General features: G+C 40.8%; 1 protein-coding gene across 1 annotated transcript; it reads left to right on the top strand.

The window, feature by feature from the left end:
• Positions 1–252: 252 nt before the first annotated feature.
• On the top strand, positions 253–14,223 carry srpx2 (sushi-repeat containing protein X-linked 2). Its single transcript, XM_041797415.1, has 10 exons — positions 253–506; positions 5,573–5,650; positions 7,169–7,360; positions 7,855–8,031; positions 8,243–8,366; positions 10,418–10,539; positions 10,632–10,811; positions 10,898–11,031; positions 11,118–11,239; positions 13,710–14,223. The coding sequence occupies exons 1-10, from the start codon at positions 461–463 to the stop codon at positions 13,894–13,896; spliced, it is 1,362 nt and encodes a 453-aa protein (XP_041653349.1). The 5' UTR covers positions 253–460; the 3' UTR covers positions 13,897–14,223.
• The last annotated feature ends 35 nt before the right edge of the window (positions 14,224–14,258 follow it).

Raw genomic sequence — 14,258 nt, 5'->3', positions numbered from 1 at the left:
AATTACTAATGGTGATCTTGTTAAAACAATATCACGTAAAAAAGTGTCCTTGTATCTGTTTTTGTCACGTTATCAGTGAAAATATTAATTTTGAATAATTTCTGTGCCGTTTAGGGGGCTGGGTTTCTATGCTTTCATTGAACAGCCCAGTCATCAAGTTTCATACAGCTGTGGGAGGAAACAGCTGATCATGAAGAAACCAACAGCGCCCCCCAGCGGCTCATCCCTTTATCGTGACCCAGAAGGATCTCTGCTCTTTAAAACTGCGGAGGATCTGGTGAGACTGGAGACTTTCCGTCAGCAGGAAACACTGAAACATCTTTAAGCTTAAATATCGTTTCTTAGGTTTGTCTGGATCTCACATTTGGTGTTTCTGTTTTTTGGGTTCGATTTAGGGAATTAATCCGATTTTAGGAGCAAGAGTTTTTCCTTGTTGGAGTTTCTTCTTTGTGTTTCTGACATGCCCCTCTGCTGCTTTGTTGCTGTGTTCGTTTTATTCATCTCAGGTGAGTGTCAACAGTAAAGTTAGAGAAACCCTTTAAAACATTTTATGAGTTGTGTGGGAAGAAACCATTTTAATTCTACACATTAGTATGATTTTGAGGTATTTTATGGGTACAATCCACTATCTACTGGCTGTTGCTTCACACTCAAAGGAGACATTTTACTTTTTACTCTACTGCATTCAAGCAAAATGAAGCTACTATTGCAAATGATAGTTATTTATAGGAAAAAAGACGATTTTTTGGTCAAGGCTACCATGCATTTATTAAAATGAGCATCACAATCACTCAATGTAACATCAAAGTGATACAAAAATGCATCGCCAATGTGTAGTGGACCACTGTGTTTTTAACACTTTTGGCAATGAAAGCTCATTTTTATTTTTACACATACTTCTGTCTTTTTAATGCATAACTGTGACATGAGATACTACCTCACTGCATTATTACTCCACCACTAAAGTTTTTCAGCTTGTGTGTCATTAAGACACTGCTATTGAAGTGTCTCCCTATTCTTTCTAATTCTTCTCCATGAACATGGAATATTGTGATAGTTAGGTCTGATCAAGTCTTCTCCCTGCGGTGGGAAATACCTTCAGCTGAGCAGTAACAGGACTTGCATGAGTTGCAGATGTGCTGAATATTTGAGGCTGACTGCGTGCAAAAGGAGCCCACACTTTCCCTCGGGGGTTAAAAAGTTTGGACGGCGCTCCTTCACAACATTTCCCAACATGCATCTGGCCACTATCCAGTCAGAAGATGTAGCTCCTCTTTAAGGGGACGCTCTGCCTGCTTTAACTACAGATGCCCTCCAATCACTGTCTGTTAATCACTGAGCACAGTCCCCCTCTCTGGGGGCTAAGCGTGCTGCTCAAACCACCCTGCAGACCCAGCAGCACGTAAAACCTTAAGTGTTAATAAAGCAGAGGGATAAAAGGCTGCAGGTCATTAGCTCACCTCTGTCATTAAAGTTACACGAGGCCTTTTTGGCAAACTGCACACCTCACCATGGTGTGACTCACAGCTGCATGTCTGTGTGTGCTGAGTGGTGTGTGATGCACAGTGTGTGTCAGTGTCTTGGTATCCTACAACCTAAATACTGAAGGTTGTTCAAGGTGCACCCACACACTGAACTGGAGTACAAGTACAGCTTTTAAACTATGAAACTATAACACATCACTACTGTATGAAAGACTGCTGTCAAGTACAGAAGCTTTACCAGCTAACCATACTCCCACACAGAGTCAGACAGAGGAGGGGGCAGTAATGTCCCTGCATGTCACTTAGGGCTTATTTGTACTAAAGAAGGGATGAGACGTTTTGGTGACCAAGTGGCCTTATTCATTTAGTCTCATTGCCAGAGAGCCATGTTTTTGCATACTGTAGGATGCTCTAGACCAGTGGTTCTCAACCTTTTCAGCCTGCGGCCCCCAAAATAGGTGCCAGAGACTGGGAACCCTCCAGTACTGTACTTGAAGGTGGTTTAACACAGCCATGAACTTTCAAAAACAGTCATGTGCAGACAAGGCTGTCCATGAGGAGGGATAAAGGGGTAGGTTTCTGGGACCTAGCCAAACTGGGGGTCCATGGAGGTTATCAAAATCATGGTTAGTTGTAAAGTTAAGCTGTGATATCCTATTACATTTGACCTGAATAATAACCACTCTTATCAAAAAATATCTTTATTTATCCCTTTTATGTAGTAAATGGCCGTCTTCAAAATGAAAACTTTTGTTTAAGAACCTAATTAAAATGGATTACAAAAAGCAAAAAAGGTTAATAATGGAAAAAAATGGTGGAAAAGGTGGTGAAATTAGATATTTAAATAACCAAAAATGGGTTAAAGTGGCAAATGGGCACAAACAGTGGTAAAAGAGGATTAAAAAGTGGCTGAAATGGCTTTAAAGTACAAAAAATGTTGGTGGAAATTAGGTGAAATCGGATGAAAAATTGATATAAACTGGCAAAAACGGTTTAACTGTTGTTAAAATGGGCAAAAGGGGGTGTAAAAAGTGGTTTATAGTGTCAATTACGGGTCAACAATAGGCAGAAAGTGGCAAAAATTCATTTAGAAGTGTGCAAAACTAGGAAGAAAAAGTGGTGGAAAGGGTTTAAAATGGACAAAATGGGTTTTAAGTGGCAAAAATTATTTAAATTGACAAATTGGTGTTTAAAAGTGACGAAAAAGGCGTGGCAACAGTGTAATCTAAAAAATATTCTTGTTTTTTTTAAAGGCATCTAGTGACCCCTTTCAGTGTCTTGCGACCCCCAAGGGGGCCCTGACCCCAAGGTTGAGAACCACTGCTCTAGACTACAAAAAAATCATCTCCTATCTTAAGAAAAAGAAAAGCTTTAAGAAGTTTATCATATAAACATTTACATTTTCAACTCAGTTGTAAATAGTAATACTTACCTTAATGAACTAAACATTTTATGAAGCTAATTTAATTCTCCTTTTTATGCAATGAACTGAGAATATATTTTACTTGCATGCATTCAAGTCAAATGCATTTAGTGATGCTTCTTAGAAAGGTTTGTAGAAAGAATTAAAGTCTCTTATTCCCACAGATATCTTGCATATCAATCAAAGATTGCAATGGAAAATTTGGATTTTTAACTCATGGACTGCACTGAGCAATAAAAGGGGCTGAATGTGGCCTGATATACTCCTGCTATACAGGCAGCATTTTACTTTTGCAGCTGATTGCTGTGGTACTTATCTATTTTCTGTATGGTTCATAAGTTTTTAAAATTTGTCTCAAACTAAGAGGTCAGACACCTTTAAATGACCATTAACTGTATTTAATCTAAAGACTGTTAAATGTAGACTGCATAAGAAGCTGACAAGAGGAAAACAGATTTGGCATCACAGTGAACAATGATGTTCATTACCTTTTTTTTTTTTAACTTAAAAAGAGAATAAAAAATGTACTTATTGAAAAGATAGACAGTATGAATGTCCAGTAAAGGAAATGTAATATATTAAGAAGTTTCCACATGAAAACTTTTTTTTCAGTTAGACAATGGCATAAATAAGTCCAGACTTTAAGTAAACAGGAAACACGTTTAGCTGAAAAATTGATTAAAAATAATTTTATGGATGTTTTTCTGTTTTAGGCTTCAATAGAAGAGTCAGCTTTTAATATTTTAAGTAATATCACTATCCACACCCAGGCCTGACTACTACCAGACCTGCTGAATCCAGAAATCCCTTAAATAGAAGCTGTCTGACAAAGTGAAGTAGGCTAAAAGATATCAGAAAGCAACACATTATGGTGCCATCTATAGAAATTCAAGAACAGATGAGAAACAAAGTCAGTGACATCTATCAGTCTAGAAAGGGTTACAAAGACATGTCTAAGGCCTTGGGACTCCAGCCAATCATGGTGAGAGCCATTACACACAAATGGAGAAAACATGGAACAGTGGTGAACCTTCCCAGGAGTGGCCGGTCTACCAAAAATGACTCTAAGAATGGATCCACAACTCATTCAGGAGGTCACAAAAGAACCCAGAACAACATCTTAAAGACCTGCAGGCCTCACTTGACTCAGTTAAGGTCAGAGTTCATGACTCAACAATAAGAAAGACACTGGGCATTAATGGCATCCATGGGAGAGATCCAAGACCAAAAACACAGCTGACCATAGAGGACACAAAGGCTCGCCTCATATTTGACAAGAACATCTTGATGATGGTCTGGGGCTGCTTTGCTGCTTCAGGACCTGGATTACTTGTAATTGATGGAACCATGAATTCTGGTCCCTACCAGGAAATCCTGAAGGAGAATGTCCAGCCATCAGTTCACCTTAAGCACAGGAGCACTTAGGTTTTGCAGCAGGACAATGATCCAAAGCACACCAGCATGTCCACCTCTGAATGGCTCAAAAAAACTAAATGAAGATTTTTGGAGTGGCCTAGCCTGGACTTAAATCTGATTGATTTACTGTGGCATGTCCTTAAACAGGCTGTTCATACTTGAAAACCCTCCAATGTAGCCGAATTAAAACAATTCTGCAAAGAAGAGTGGGACAAAATCTCTCCATAGTGATGTGAAAGACTCAGGAAAGAGACAAATACTTTTTCACAGCTAATCAGTGCTGCAGTAGAAGCTTGTCATTAAATAAATATATTTTTATTGCTCTATGCATGATTGTACATGTACCTGAGGTAATGTCTCTACTTTAGCTCTTTCATTCGGAGCAGCAGACTGATGAGCTTGTTAATTTCCTCGGTGACTAACTCTTAGTGAAGAGGACGGGGGAAATATTAGTCTGGAGAAGTGTTACCGAGTGGAACATCAGGCTCATTACAAGAAAACCGCTGATGCCGGGTTTAATTCACACATCGCTGAAACAATCTGAAGCAAAGAGGGGAGTTTAATGGGCTCCATTATTATTATTAGAAAATGTGTTAAAGAGAACATTAGGAGGCTGAGGGAAACTGCTAGAAAACAGGAACTGACTTAGGATCGGCCTGGAAGGTTGACAGGAGGTTTGGAAAGTTTGGCACTCTTCTCTAAACACAGAGCCACTCTCAAAAGTGGGTTTAAAGAGGATATTGTGTCTGAATCACAACTATTGAGAAAGGACTGGAGGATAACACTTGAGACGGTTTATTGTGTAGAAGAACTCAGAAAAAAAGGAATAAGGATTAAGGCCAAGTGAGATGAGTAAGAGGGAAAATCTCCAAGTTAGCAATGAAAACATGCTGTTTGACCTCATTTGTGGTAAACATGATGTTGACACAAAAGCCAAAGACAGTCAATGATAAAAAGTCTGCCCTCTTCTGTTCCTATGTCTGCTTTAAGATCCTGAACTCAACAATATAATCTTTGTCCCATTTTAAAGAATTTGAAATTTCCTGAGCCTTTAAACCCCTCCAGGAGTTTCCACTAGCATCACTGATTGTAAATCCAGGTGTTGGTGGAGTCTTGTTGAGCTCCTGTTAGAGGAAACCTGAGAGGAAGTGAAGGAAGAGAGGTTGAATAGGGAGGGTCGTGTGTGCCAGTGTGACTTTGTTTGACCTATGTTCAAACTATTCTGATACAGAATCTGATGTTTTTTCAGGTGGCTCAGGAACCACAGTTTACGACACCCACAATGACTTTGAAGAGGAACACCACACTCCTCAACTAGACTACAAAGGTGTGTAAGTAAACAGACACAGTCTGTCTTTAAACAGGGGGGAGAGAATTCACTACTGCTGTGTGCAATGATTACCCTTTATACTCCCATCTATCATACTAGTATTATTACTTATTTTAATATGGCCTCCATACATTTATGTATCCATCCATCCATCACCCATCCTACCTAACATCCATCCACTGACCATGCCTTATTAACTCCTTCCATCCATCCATCCATCCATCCATCCATCTCCCCCTTCTATCCACAACACATCCATTCATCCATCCATCAATCCATTCATTCAACCGTCCATCGAACCCTATACAAAATCCATCCATCCATCAGTCCTAACTAACTACTTCCATCCATCTATTCATCCATCGATCCTATCCAACCTAACATCCATCCATTCACCCCTTCAACCTTCCATCCATCTGTCCTACCCAACATCCATCCATCCATTAATCCATCCATCCTACCTAACATCCATCGACTCCACCCCTTCAACCTTCCATCCATCCATCCCACCTAACATCCATCCATCCATTAACCCATCCATCCTACCTACCTAACATCCATCCATCAATCCGCCCATCCATCCTACCTAACATCCATCCATCAATCCGTCCATCCATCCTACCTAACATCCATCCATCCATCCACCCATACATTCACCCATACATCCATCCATCAGTCCTAACTAACTACATCCATCCATCAATTCATCCATCCATCCTATCCAACGTAACATCCATCCATCCATTAACCCATCCGTCCTACTACCTAACATCCATCCACCCATTCATCCATCCTACTCTCCTAACATTCATCCATCAATCCTTCCATCCATCCCAACATCCATCCACCATCCATCCTACTTAACATCCATCCATCCACCCATCCATCCATCCATCAATCAGTCCTAACTACATGCATCCATCATCAAACATACATCCATCATCCATCCATCAGTCATAACTAAATCCATCCATTCATCCATCCATCCACCCATCCCACCTAACATGCATGCATGCATCCATCCACCCCTTCAACCTTCCATCCATCAATCCATCCTACCTAACAGCCATCCAACGTAACATCCATCCATCCACCGCTCAGTCAGTGTCTTTGACCTTTCTGCACTCTACAAACCCATTCGCCCCATCTGCCTTTGTTTGTTTAGAAAATGTAAAAAAAAAATGTGTTTCTTCTTGTAAATCATGTTTTCTGACACCTACACCGCTGCAGCAGTGTTGAAAGATTTGGTCTTGTCTGTTCACTGATGATCTTGTTTGCTTTCGTTGGTGATAAAAAGTGCCTTTTTTCATTTAAGTCTGTTTTGTAACTGGTGAAAAACTCCCCAAAGAAGCTTTAAAGAGCTGGACTCAAACACACAAATCTGTTTCATGCCTGACATCATCATCATCATCATGTCGCTGTCTGAGTTTATGTCATCTGCAGCAAATAATAACTAATTTCTCTGATTCCACTATGAGTGTTTCACACAGCTCTGTGTGTTTTTATTCCTTACAGACCCACACTGGTGCCACTCTCCCAGCCTGACCAATGGGGAGGTGACCTGCCACTCACCCAGAGGCAGAGCCTACAAGAGCACGTTGGGGACCCGCTGTGGGATGAGCTGTGATCGAGGATACCGACTTCTGGGGAGGAGCTCCATCCAGTGCCTCGCCAACCGACGCTGGTCTGGGACCGCTTTCTGCCGAAGTATGTGGACCACTGTCCCCCCTCTGAATCCACCAGTGGAGTCAGAAATGAACTGTTTTATTAGCAGCTCTTTGCTGAGATCACCAGTTTCTTTGCTGTAGAAATCAATGAAAAGTTGATGACTACAAACAACAACAGTCCAAAGGAAAACACTAAACTTCACTGTTCAGATGTAGACATTCAAAATTGTTTGCAAAGATGCTGTTTGGATGAAGATTGCTGCTTCAACTTTCAAGTTATGTAACAAAACGTACTCAAAGACTATCAAAGCTTTTTCTGTCTTAGTATAATCTGTTTAATCTTCCAAGTTGTGACCTATATTTCCAAATTTTCCCAGCTCCACTTGAATGCAGTGAGAGATAGAGGCTAAAAAAATGAATGGAAGAAATAATATTATCAGATTTGCTCATAATTTTATCCTTCCAGCGTTTCATTTATTTTTTGACCCTGACACTAAACATGCTGCCTCCCTCTGTGTGATGATATTCCTCCAGAAATGCGTTGCCATGTCCTGAACCTCATCCCATACGGCAGATACACCTGCACTTACGGCTTCATGGTGGACTCCAGGTGTGAATTCACCTGCAACCCCGGCTATCGAATCGAGGGGGAGCACTCACGTACGTGCCAGCATGGGGGGACCTGGAGTGGAGTACAGCCAGTTTGTTCAGGTACAAATCTAGGCCTGTTTTTTCAGATGCATCCTTACAAAACAACCGGGGCTGATATTCTGAATTTGAGGTTTCTGCAATAACACAGACCTAAATCCAGACCATCTGCTGCTGTCAGGTCCAGACTCAGAATGACACAAAAACAAACTTATTTCCTGGGCTGAATTGAAAACCTCTGCTTTTGCCTCTTTGTTCCCAACTGTTCTTTTAGACACTGAACCTCCAAAGATCAAGTGTCCAGCGTCCAGACTGAAGGTCGCCCAGCCTGGAAAACTCACCGCCGAGGTGAGCTGGGACCCACCCGCTGCCAAAGACACCGCAGATAAATCCCTCGAGTACGTCTGTGGTTTACTTTTTTCCCTTTCCTGCTCACTTTAACAAATATCAGACTCAAATATTAATGGACGTGGCCTTATAGAGCCATTACTGTTTGAGTTTTTATTTTAATTTAGCTGTATTTCATTTCTTTGAGAACATTTCTTATTTTTGGCTGTTTTGATGTCAGTTTTCTTCTTAAACCTGATAATTTGGGTGATTTTTGGGATGTTTTATTTAGTTGCCTTTCTGGAACACTTCATAATGTTGGTTTTGATATTAGATTGTTGAGATGCATTTATAAACCTTATTCACAAAGTTAAACTTGCTTATATTTAAGATTTATCAGACAGAAGGTGACATATTCCAGAGGTTTTAGTTTTAGTTTTGATGATTACGGCTTATGAAAAAAAATAATATCTCAAAATATCAGAATATTGTAGAAAAGTCCAACCTAATCAACCTGAAAGACCTGCAAAGTTTTCCTCAGCATTCATTCTCTCATTCTGGTTCAGTACACACAACCACAATCATGGGGAAGACTACTGACATGACAGTTGTCCAGAAGACAATTATTGATACTCTCTGCAAGGGGGATAAGCTACAGAAGGTTATTGCTGAAAGGGCAGGCTGTTCTCAGAGGCCGTGCCAAAGCATATTCATGCAAAGTTGACCGGAAGGGAATAGGTGGTAAGAAAAGGAGCACAAGCAACAGAGATCAGCTCAGAGGATCAGAGGATTGTCAAACAAAGCAGATTCAGTACTTTATGGGGGCTTCACAAGGAGTGGACTGAGGCTGGAGTCAGTGGATCAAGTGTTGTGTTCGTAGTGTGGACCACAGACAGCATCAGCGTCTCACCGGGGCTAAGGAGAAAGAGAACAGGACTGTTGCTCAGTTGTCCAAATTCCTTTTTTCAGGTGAAACTCCAGAGTCTGGAGGAAAATCAGAGAGGCACAGTCCAAAGTGCTTGAAGTCCAGTGTATTCAGTTTCCAGTCTTTGGTTTGGGGTGCCATGTCATCTGCTGCTGTTGGTCCACTGGTCTTTATCAAGTCCAGAGTCAAGGCAGGTAGAGCCCTTCATGCTTCCATCTGCTGAGGTTTACAGAGATACTGATTTCCTTTTCGCCTGCCTGCAGTGAAGCCAAAATTACCAGAAACTGGTTTGCTGACCATGGTTTTACTGGCCTGACCTGAACCCCACAGAGCAGTGTTTCCCAAACTTTTTCTGGTGATCCACTTTTTAGAAGGTACAGGCCATTGCGGCTCAACAATGGTTTTGGTACGTTATTGCTTGTTGGTTGGTCGAGCTGATGGCCAGTGCTAGCTTGGGTAAGCCTGGACTCAATCTGGTCCTGGCCTGGCACTTTCCATTTTATGAGCATGAAGAGGGCCACTTAATCTCTGTCACACAGGCGTTTTTTGAATGCTTGGCCCCTTGGGCCTTTAGTAGCTGGGACAATGAGTCTCATTTTTACTAACCAAGCACCCATAACTGTGACTGTAGCTCTGCTGGCATCCAGAGGCTGAGGGAGCCTTTTTTGTTTTATTAAGGTGGAGAGGGTGAAAGAAATTCCGACAGCTCATTTGGAGATGGAAAAAATCTCCAACGACCCACCTGTGGGGTCCTGACTGGAAGAGGAAGATGAGGGACACCAGACTCATCAATACAGAGGAGCTGAAGGCTACTATTAGAGCAACCTGGGCTTCATAACACCAAGGCGTGCCACAGACTGATCTCCTCCATGCCATGTCCCACAGATGCAGTAATTTTTGCAAAAAAAGCTCTGACCAAATACTGAGTACATAAACAAGCATAAATATCAGAGGGTTGACATTTCTGTGTTATAAATCCTTTTTTGGACTGATGTAATATTCTAATATTATGAGGTAGATTTTTTATTTCATGAGTTGTAATAATGATGATTAAAACATAAAAAAATCTTTGAAATATTTCACTTTGAATTTAATGACTTAACATATGGAAGTTTCACTTTTGAATTAAGTTATGAGAAAAAAAAAAACAAACTTTTTTTGATATGCTTATACTTTGGGATACTCGCCTCTCTGCAGAGTAATATTAGTAGGCCCGGAGCCAGGCACTGAGTTTAATGAGGGAGTGCACATCATCCGATACAAAGTGTACGATCAAGCCAGGAACAGAGCTGCCTGCAAGTTTATCATACGTGTTGAAGGTGAGCTGCCTTTTCTAAGTTTGCAGAGCAAGTTTAGATAATGCACATAAGTCTGACTTACACTACTGGATTATTTTTTACCCTCCTTCCAGTGAGAAGATGTACAGTTCTGCCTCCACCTATGCATGGCTACCTGAGCTGCACCTCTGACGGGAATAACTACGGTGCAACGTGTGAATACCACTGCGATGGAGGATATGAGCTGAGAGGGATAGCCAGTCGTGTCTGCCAGTTCAACCGTGACTGGGATGGAAGCCCTGCTGAGTGTGTCCGTGAGTCTGCATACAGGCAACTTCTCCTGCATATACATGATATTTAACATACAGTATAAATACATATATACCTTGTGTGCTTGCAGCGATGGAGATTAAATCAGACGTAAAGACGGTCTCTGCTCTCCTGAATCAGTTCTATGAAAAGAGGAGGCTGCTGATCCTGTCTGCACCCAACATAACAGACCCAGACTACCAGCTGCAGAACCTCATGATACAAGTGAGGAGGCATTCAACTGCACACAAAACATCAGTCTTAAAATCAAAGGCGGTGTTAATTAAGTATTTTTTCCTTCTTTGAACCAGAAAGCAGACTGTGGATTGGACCTGAGACATATAACTATTATTGAGCTCCTCGGCACGCCACCTCGAGAGACGGGACGGATTAAAGAGAGTGTGCTCAACTCTGAAGTCATCGAGGGTTTGAGGTAATGGTCATAAAATCTTACTTCATGGCCTCATGTAACTTCTATGTTCCTACTCACTATGTAAATGTCAGGAGCTGCATGGTAAAAATAAACCTTTGTGTGACTTTAAAAGGAAAAACTATCCACTCAAAAGAAAAACAGCACAAGAGGCTCTCAGAGAGTTCAACAGTAAACAGAATCAATATTCTTTTAACATCCATTACTTTCACCAGACAAAGGCACAAGCTTTAAAAGAGTCAGTAATCCTACAAGAGACAGTGATATAGATTTTTCCACCTACGATGCAACTTGAGCAAGGGGCACTGCTCATTTTTTCCTGACTGGAAAATGTCTTCTCAAAGAATCAGATTCTTCAGTTCAAACACTAATCCCACTGCTGAGTTAGCAAAAAAAAAAAAAAAAAAAGGTTTTCTTTGAGTATAGCTCAAGTGAAAATAGGGGCTTTCAGTAGGGCTTATTAATAAGAATGCATGACTCTGACTTTAAACTTAACCATAAAGCTTAAATACAAAAGACTATAGCTGAGTCAATATGTGGATAATTTAAAAAGTCTTCTGCCTTGATGTCAGCAGTATTATGGCCAAAGTCTGTTGTTTCCAAAAAAGACAGGATTAACTTAATGATCCTTTGTAGAGCTGTCAAAAGATTAAAATGTTTAGTTGCTATTAATCCCAAAATTTATGTAGCATTTTAAAATGTCACTATTTTTGCCATTTTGGTACCTAAACTAAGGGAAATAGACTTTCTGTTTAGATACAGACCTACTTTTAAAGTAGAACAAAGTTTTTAAAATGAACTTATAACGAACAGTAAAAATGTCTCACACACTGCAGGGCTCCAAAAGTCCACATTATTAATCGCAATAAATAATACCTTCACTAAGCGGCAAAACAAATATGTTTATTTAAAAAATCAAAGTTATAACCTTGAAGATTTTGAGTTAAATGATGAGTTAAATCAATTTTCATCTCCCAGCAGGAGTTCCACCAGAGAGAGCAGATGCAACGGCTTTACTTTTGTTCTTTTCTCTGAACTGGGAGTAAATATTTACTGAGGCTGTGCAAACATGGGGAAGATTGATGACAACTAATGATGCAAAGGAAGTGTAAAAATATTAACATTCAGACAGAATGTCTTTAAAATAGCATTCAAAAACAAAAAAAAAAACATTACAGCTGAAAGCTGGGGAAGCGCTACATAGAAAGAACAAACATTGCAAAAATTCAAACCTTACACTGGGACTGTTATGACATTGTTTTCAAACACATGTACTTTAGTCTGGAGTTGGCCCCCCTTTTGCAACTATAACAGCCTCTACTCCTCCTTGAAGGCTTTCCACAAGATTTTAGAGTGTTTCTTTGGGAATTTGTGCCTGTTCATTCTGAAGGGCATTTATGAGGTCAGGCGCTGATGTTGGACCAGAAGTCCTGGCTCTCAATCACCGTTCCAGTTCATCCCAAAGGTGATCAATGGGGTTGAGGTCAGGGCTCTGTACAGGGCAGTCAAGTTCTTCCATACTGAACTCATCAAAACATGACTCTTTATTCCATGCTTTGTGCACTGGGACACAGTCATGTTGGAATAGAAAAAGGCCTTCCCCAAACTGTTGCCACAAAGTTGGAAGCATAGCATTGTCCAAAATGTCCTGTAATGCTGAAACATTAAGATTGGTCTTCAGTGAAGATAAGGGACCTTGCCCAAACTGTGATAATCAGCTCCGTACCATTATCCCTCCTCCACCTTCCAGTTGGCACAATGCAGTTAGGCAGGTGACATTCTCCCGGCATCTGCCAAACCCAGACTCATCTGATTGCCAAACAGAGAAGCGTCATTGGTCAATCACTCCACAGGACATGTTTCCACTGCTCCTCAGTCCAGTGTCTGTGTGCGCTTTACACCACTAAATCTTGCATGAGCAGCTGCTTGCATGCAAAACCCATTCCATAAAGCTCCTGCTGCAGTTTTAGCACTTACATTAATGCCAGTGGAAGTTCTAGAATTCTTAAGCTATGGAATCAGCAGAGCGCTGCTGACCAACATTGACCCTGCTCTGTGATTTTTTTTGTGCTCTTCTGCTTTGTGGCTACATTGCTGCTACTCCTAAACTCTTCCACTTTCTAATACTATCCAGCAGGAATGAAATTTCAAAAAACGTCTTATTGCAAAGTTGACATCCATTACAGTACCACACTTAAAGTCACTGAGCTCTCCAGAACGACCCATTTAGGATCACAGATGTTTGTATATGGAGACTACATGGCTAGGTGTTTGATTTTATACACCTGTGGCAAGAGGTCTGATTGAAACAGATAACAGGTTTTGCCAAATACTTTTGATCATAAAGTGTAACCTTTTTGACCTAAAAATCCCATTCATGTGACAAGTCTGAATATACTCATATAGTCAGGATGTGAAAAGCAGAATTCAAGGCCTAATCTAGACTAACTGAGCTGTTATTTCCTCTCTGCAGACAAGCATTCAGAATCTCCAGATCTTACTTCAGCATAGTGCTGCTGGACAAGCTGGGGCTGGACCGGGAGCGCTTCATTGCCCCGCTGGCATCAGAAGAGTTGTTCTCTTACATCGACAGCTTCCTGTTGGATGAAGAAGAGAGAGAAAGGCTGGAGCTCCACAGAGACTTCTGTGAAGACCTTTAGGAGACATGACTGGTTCCCACAGTGAGAAACAAATCAGCATTATAAACACAAGATGAGCAGGGAGAAACGAGCTGAAAACAGAGGCCTGGAATGACATTAGGAGAGGAAAAAAGAATTCTCATGTTAAAATGTGATCACTATACTACACTGAAGTATGAGCACTGTTTTCTATGTATCACAAACTCAGCTGAAAGGCATAGGGACAGAAAATAGAGTAGACAGCAGGTTTTTTATAGGTTGGATGTAAAAAAAAATATTGTAGATAAGAGCGAAAAGCTAATTTTTAATGAGACTTGGGCTGCAGGTAGCCTTTTGGTCTACTTTCCTCAAAGCAGGTGTTCTGGTTCAGATCTGGCCTGTGG

The sequence above is a fragment of the Cheilinus undulatus genome, linkage group 10 (genome assembly GCF_018320785.1).
Source record: "Cheilinus undulatus linkage group 10, ASM1832078v1, whole genome shotgun sequence".
Taxonomy (NCBI): Eukaryota; Metazoa; Chordata; class Actinopteri; order Labriformes; family Labridae; genus Cheilinus; species Cheilinus undulatus.
Note: the sequence above shows the minus strand (reverse complement) of the source record. Positions and strands in the feature narration are given on the sequence as shown.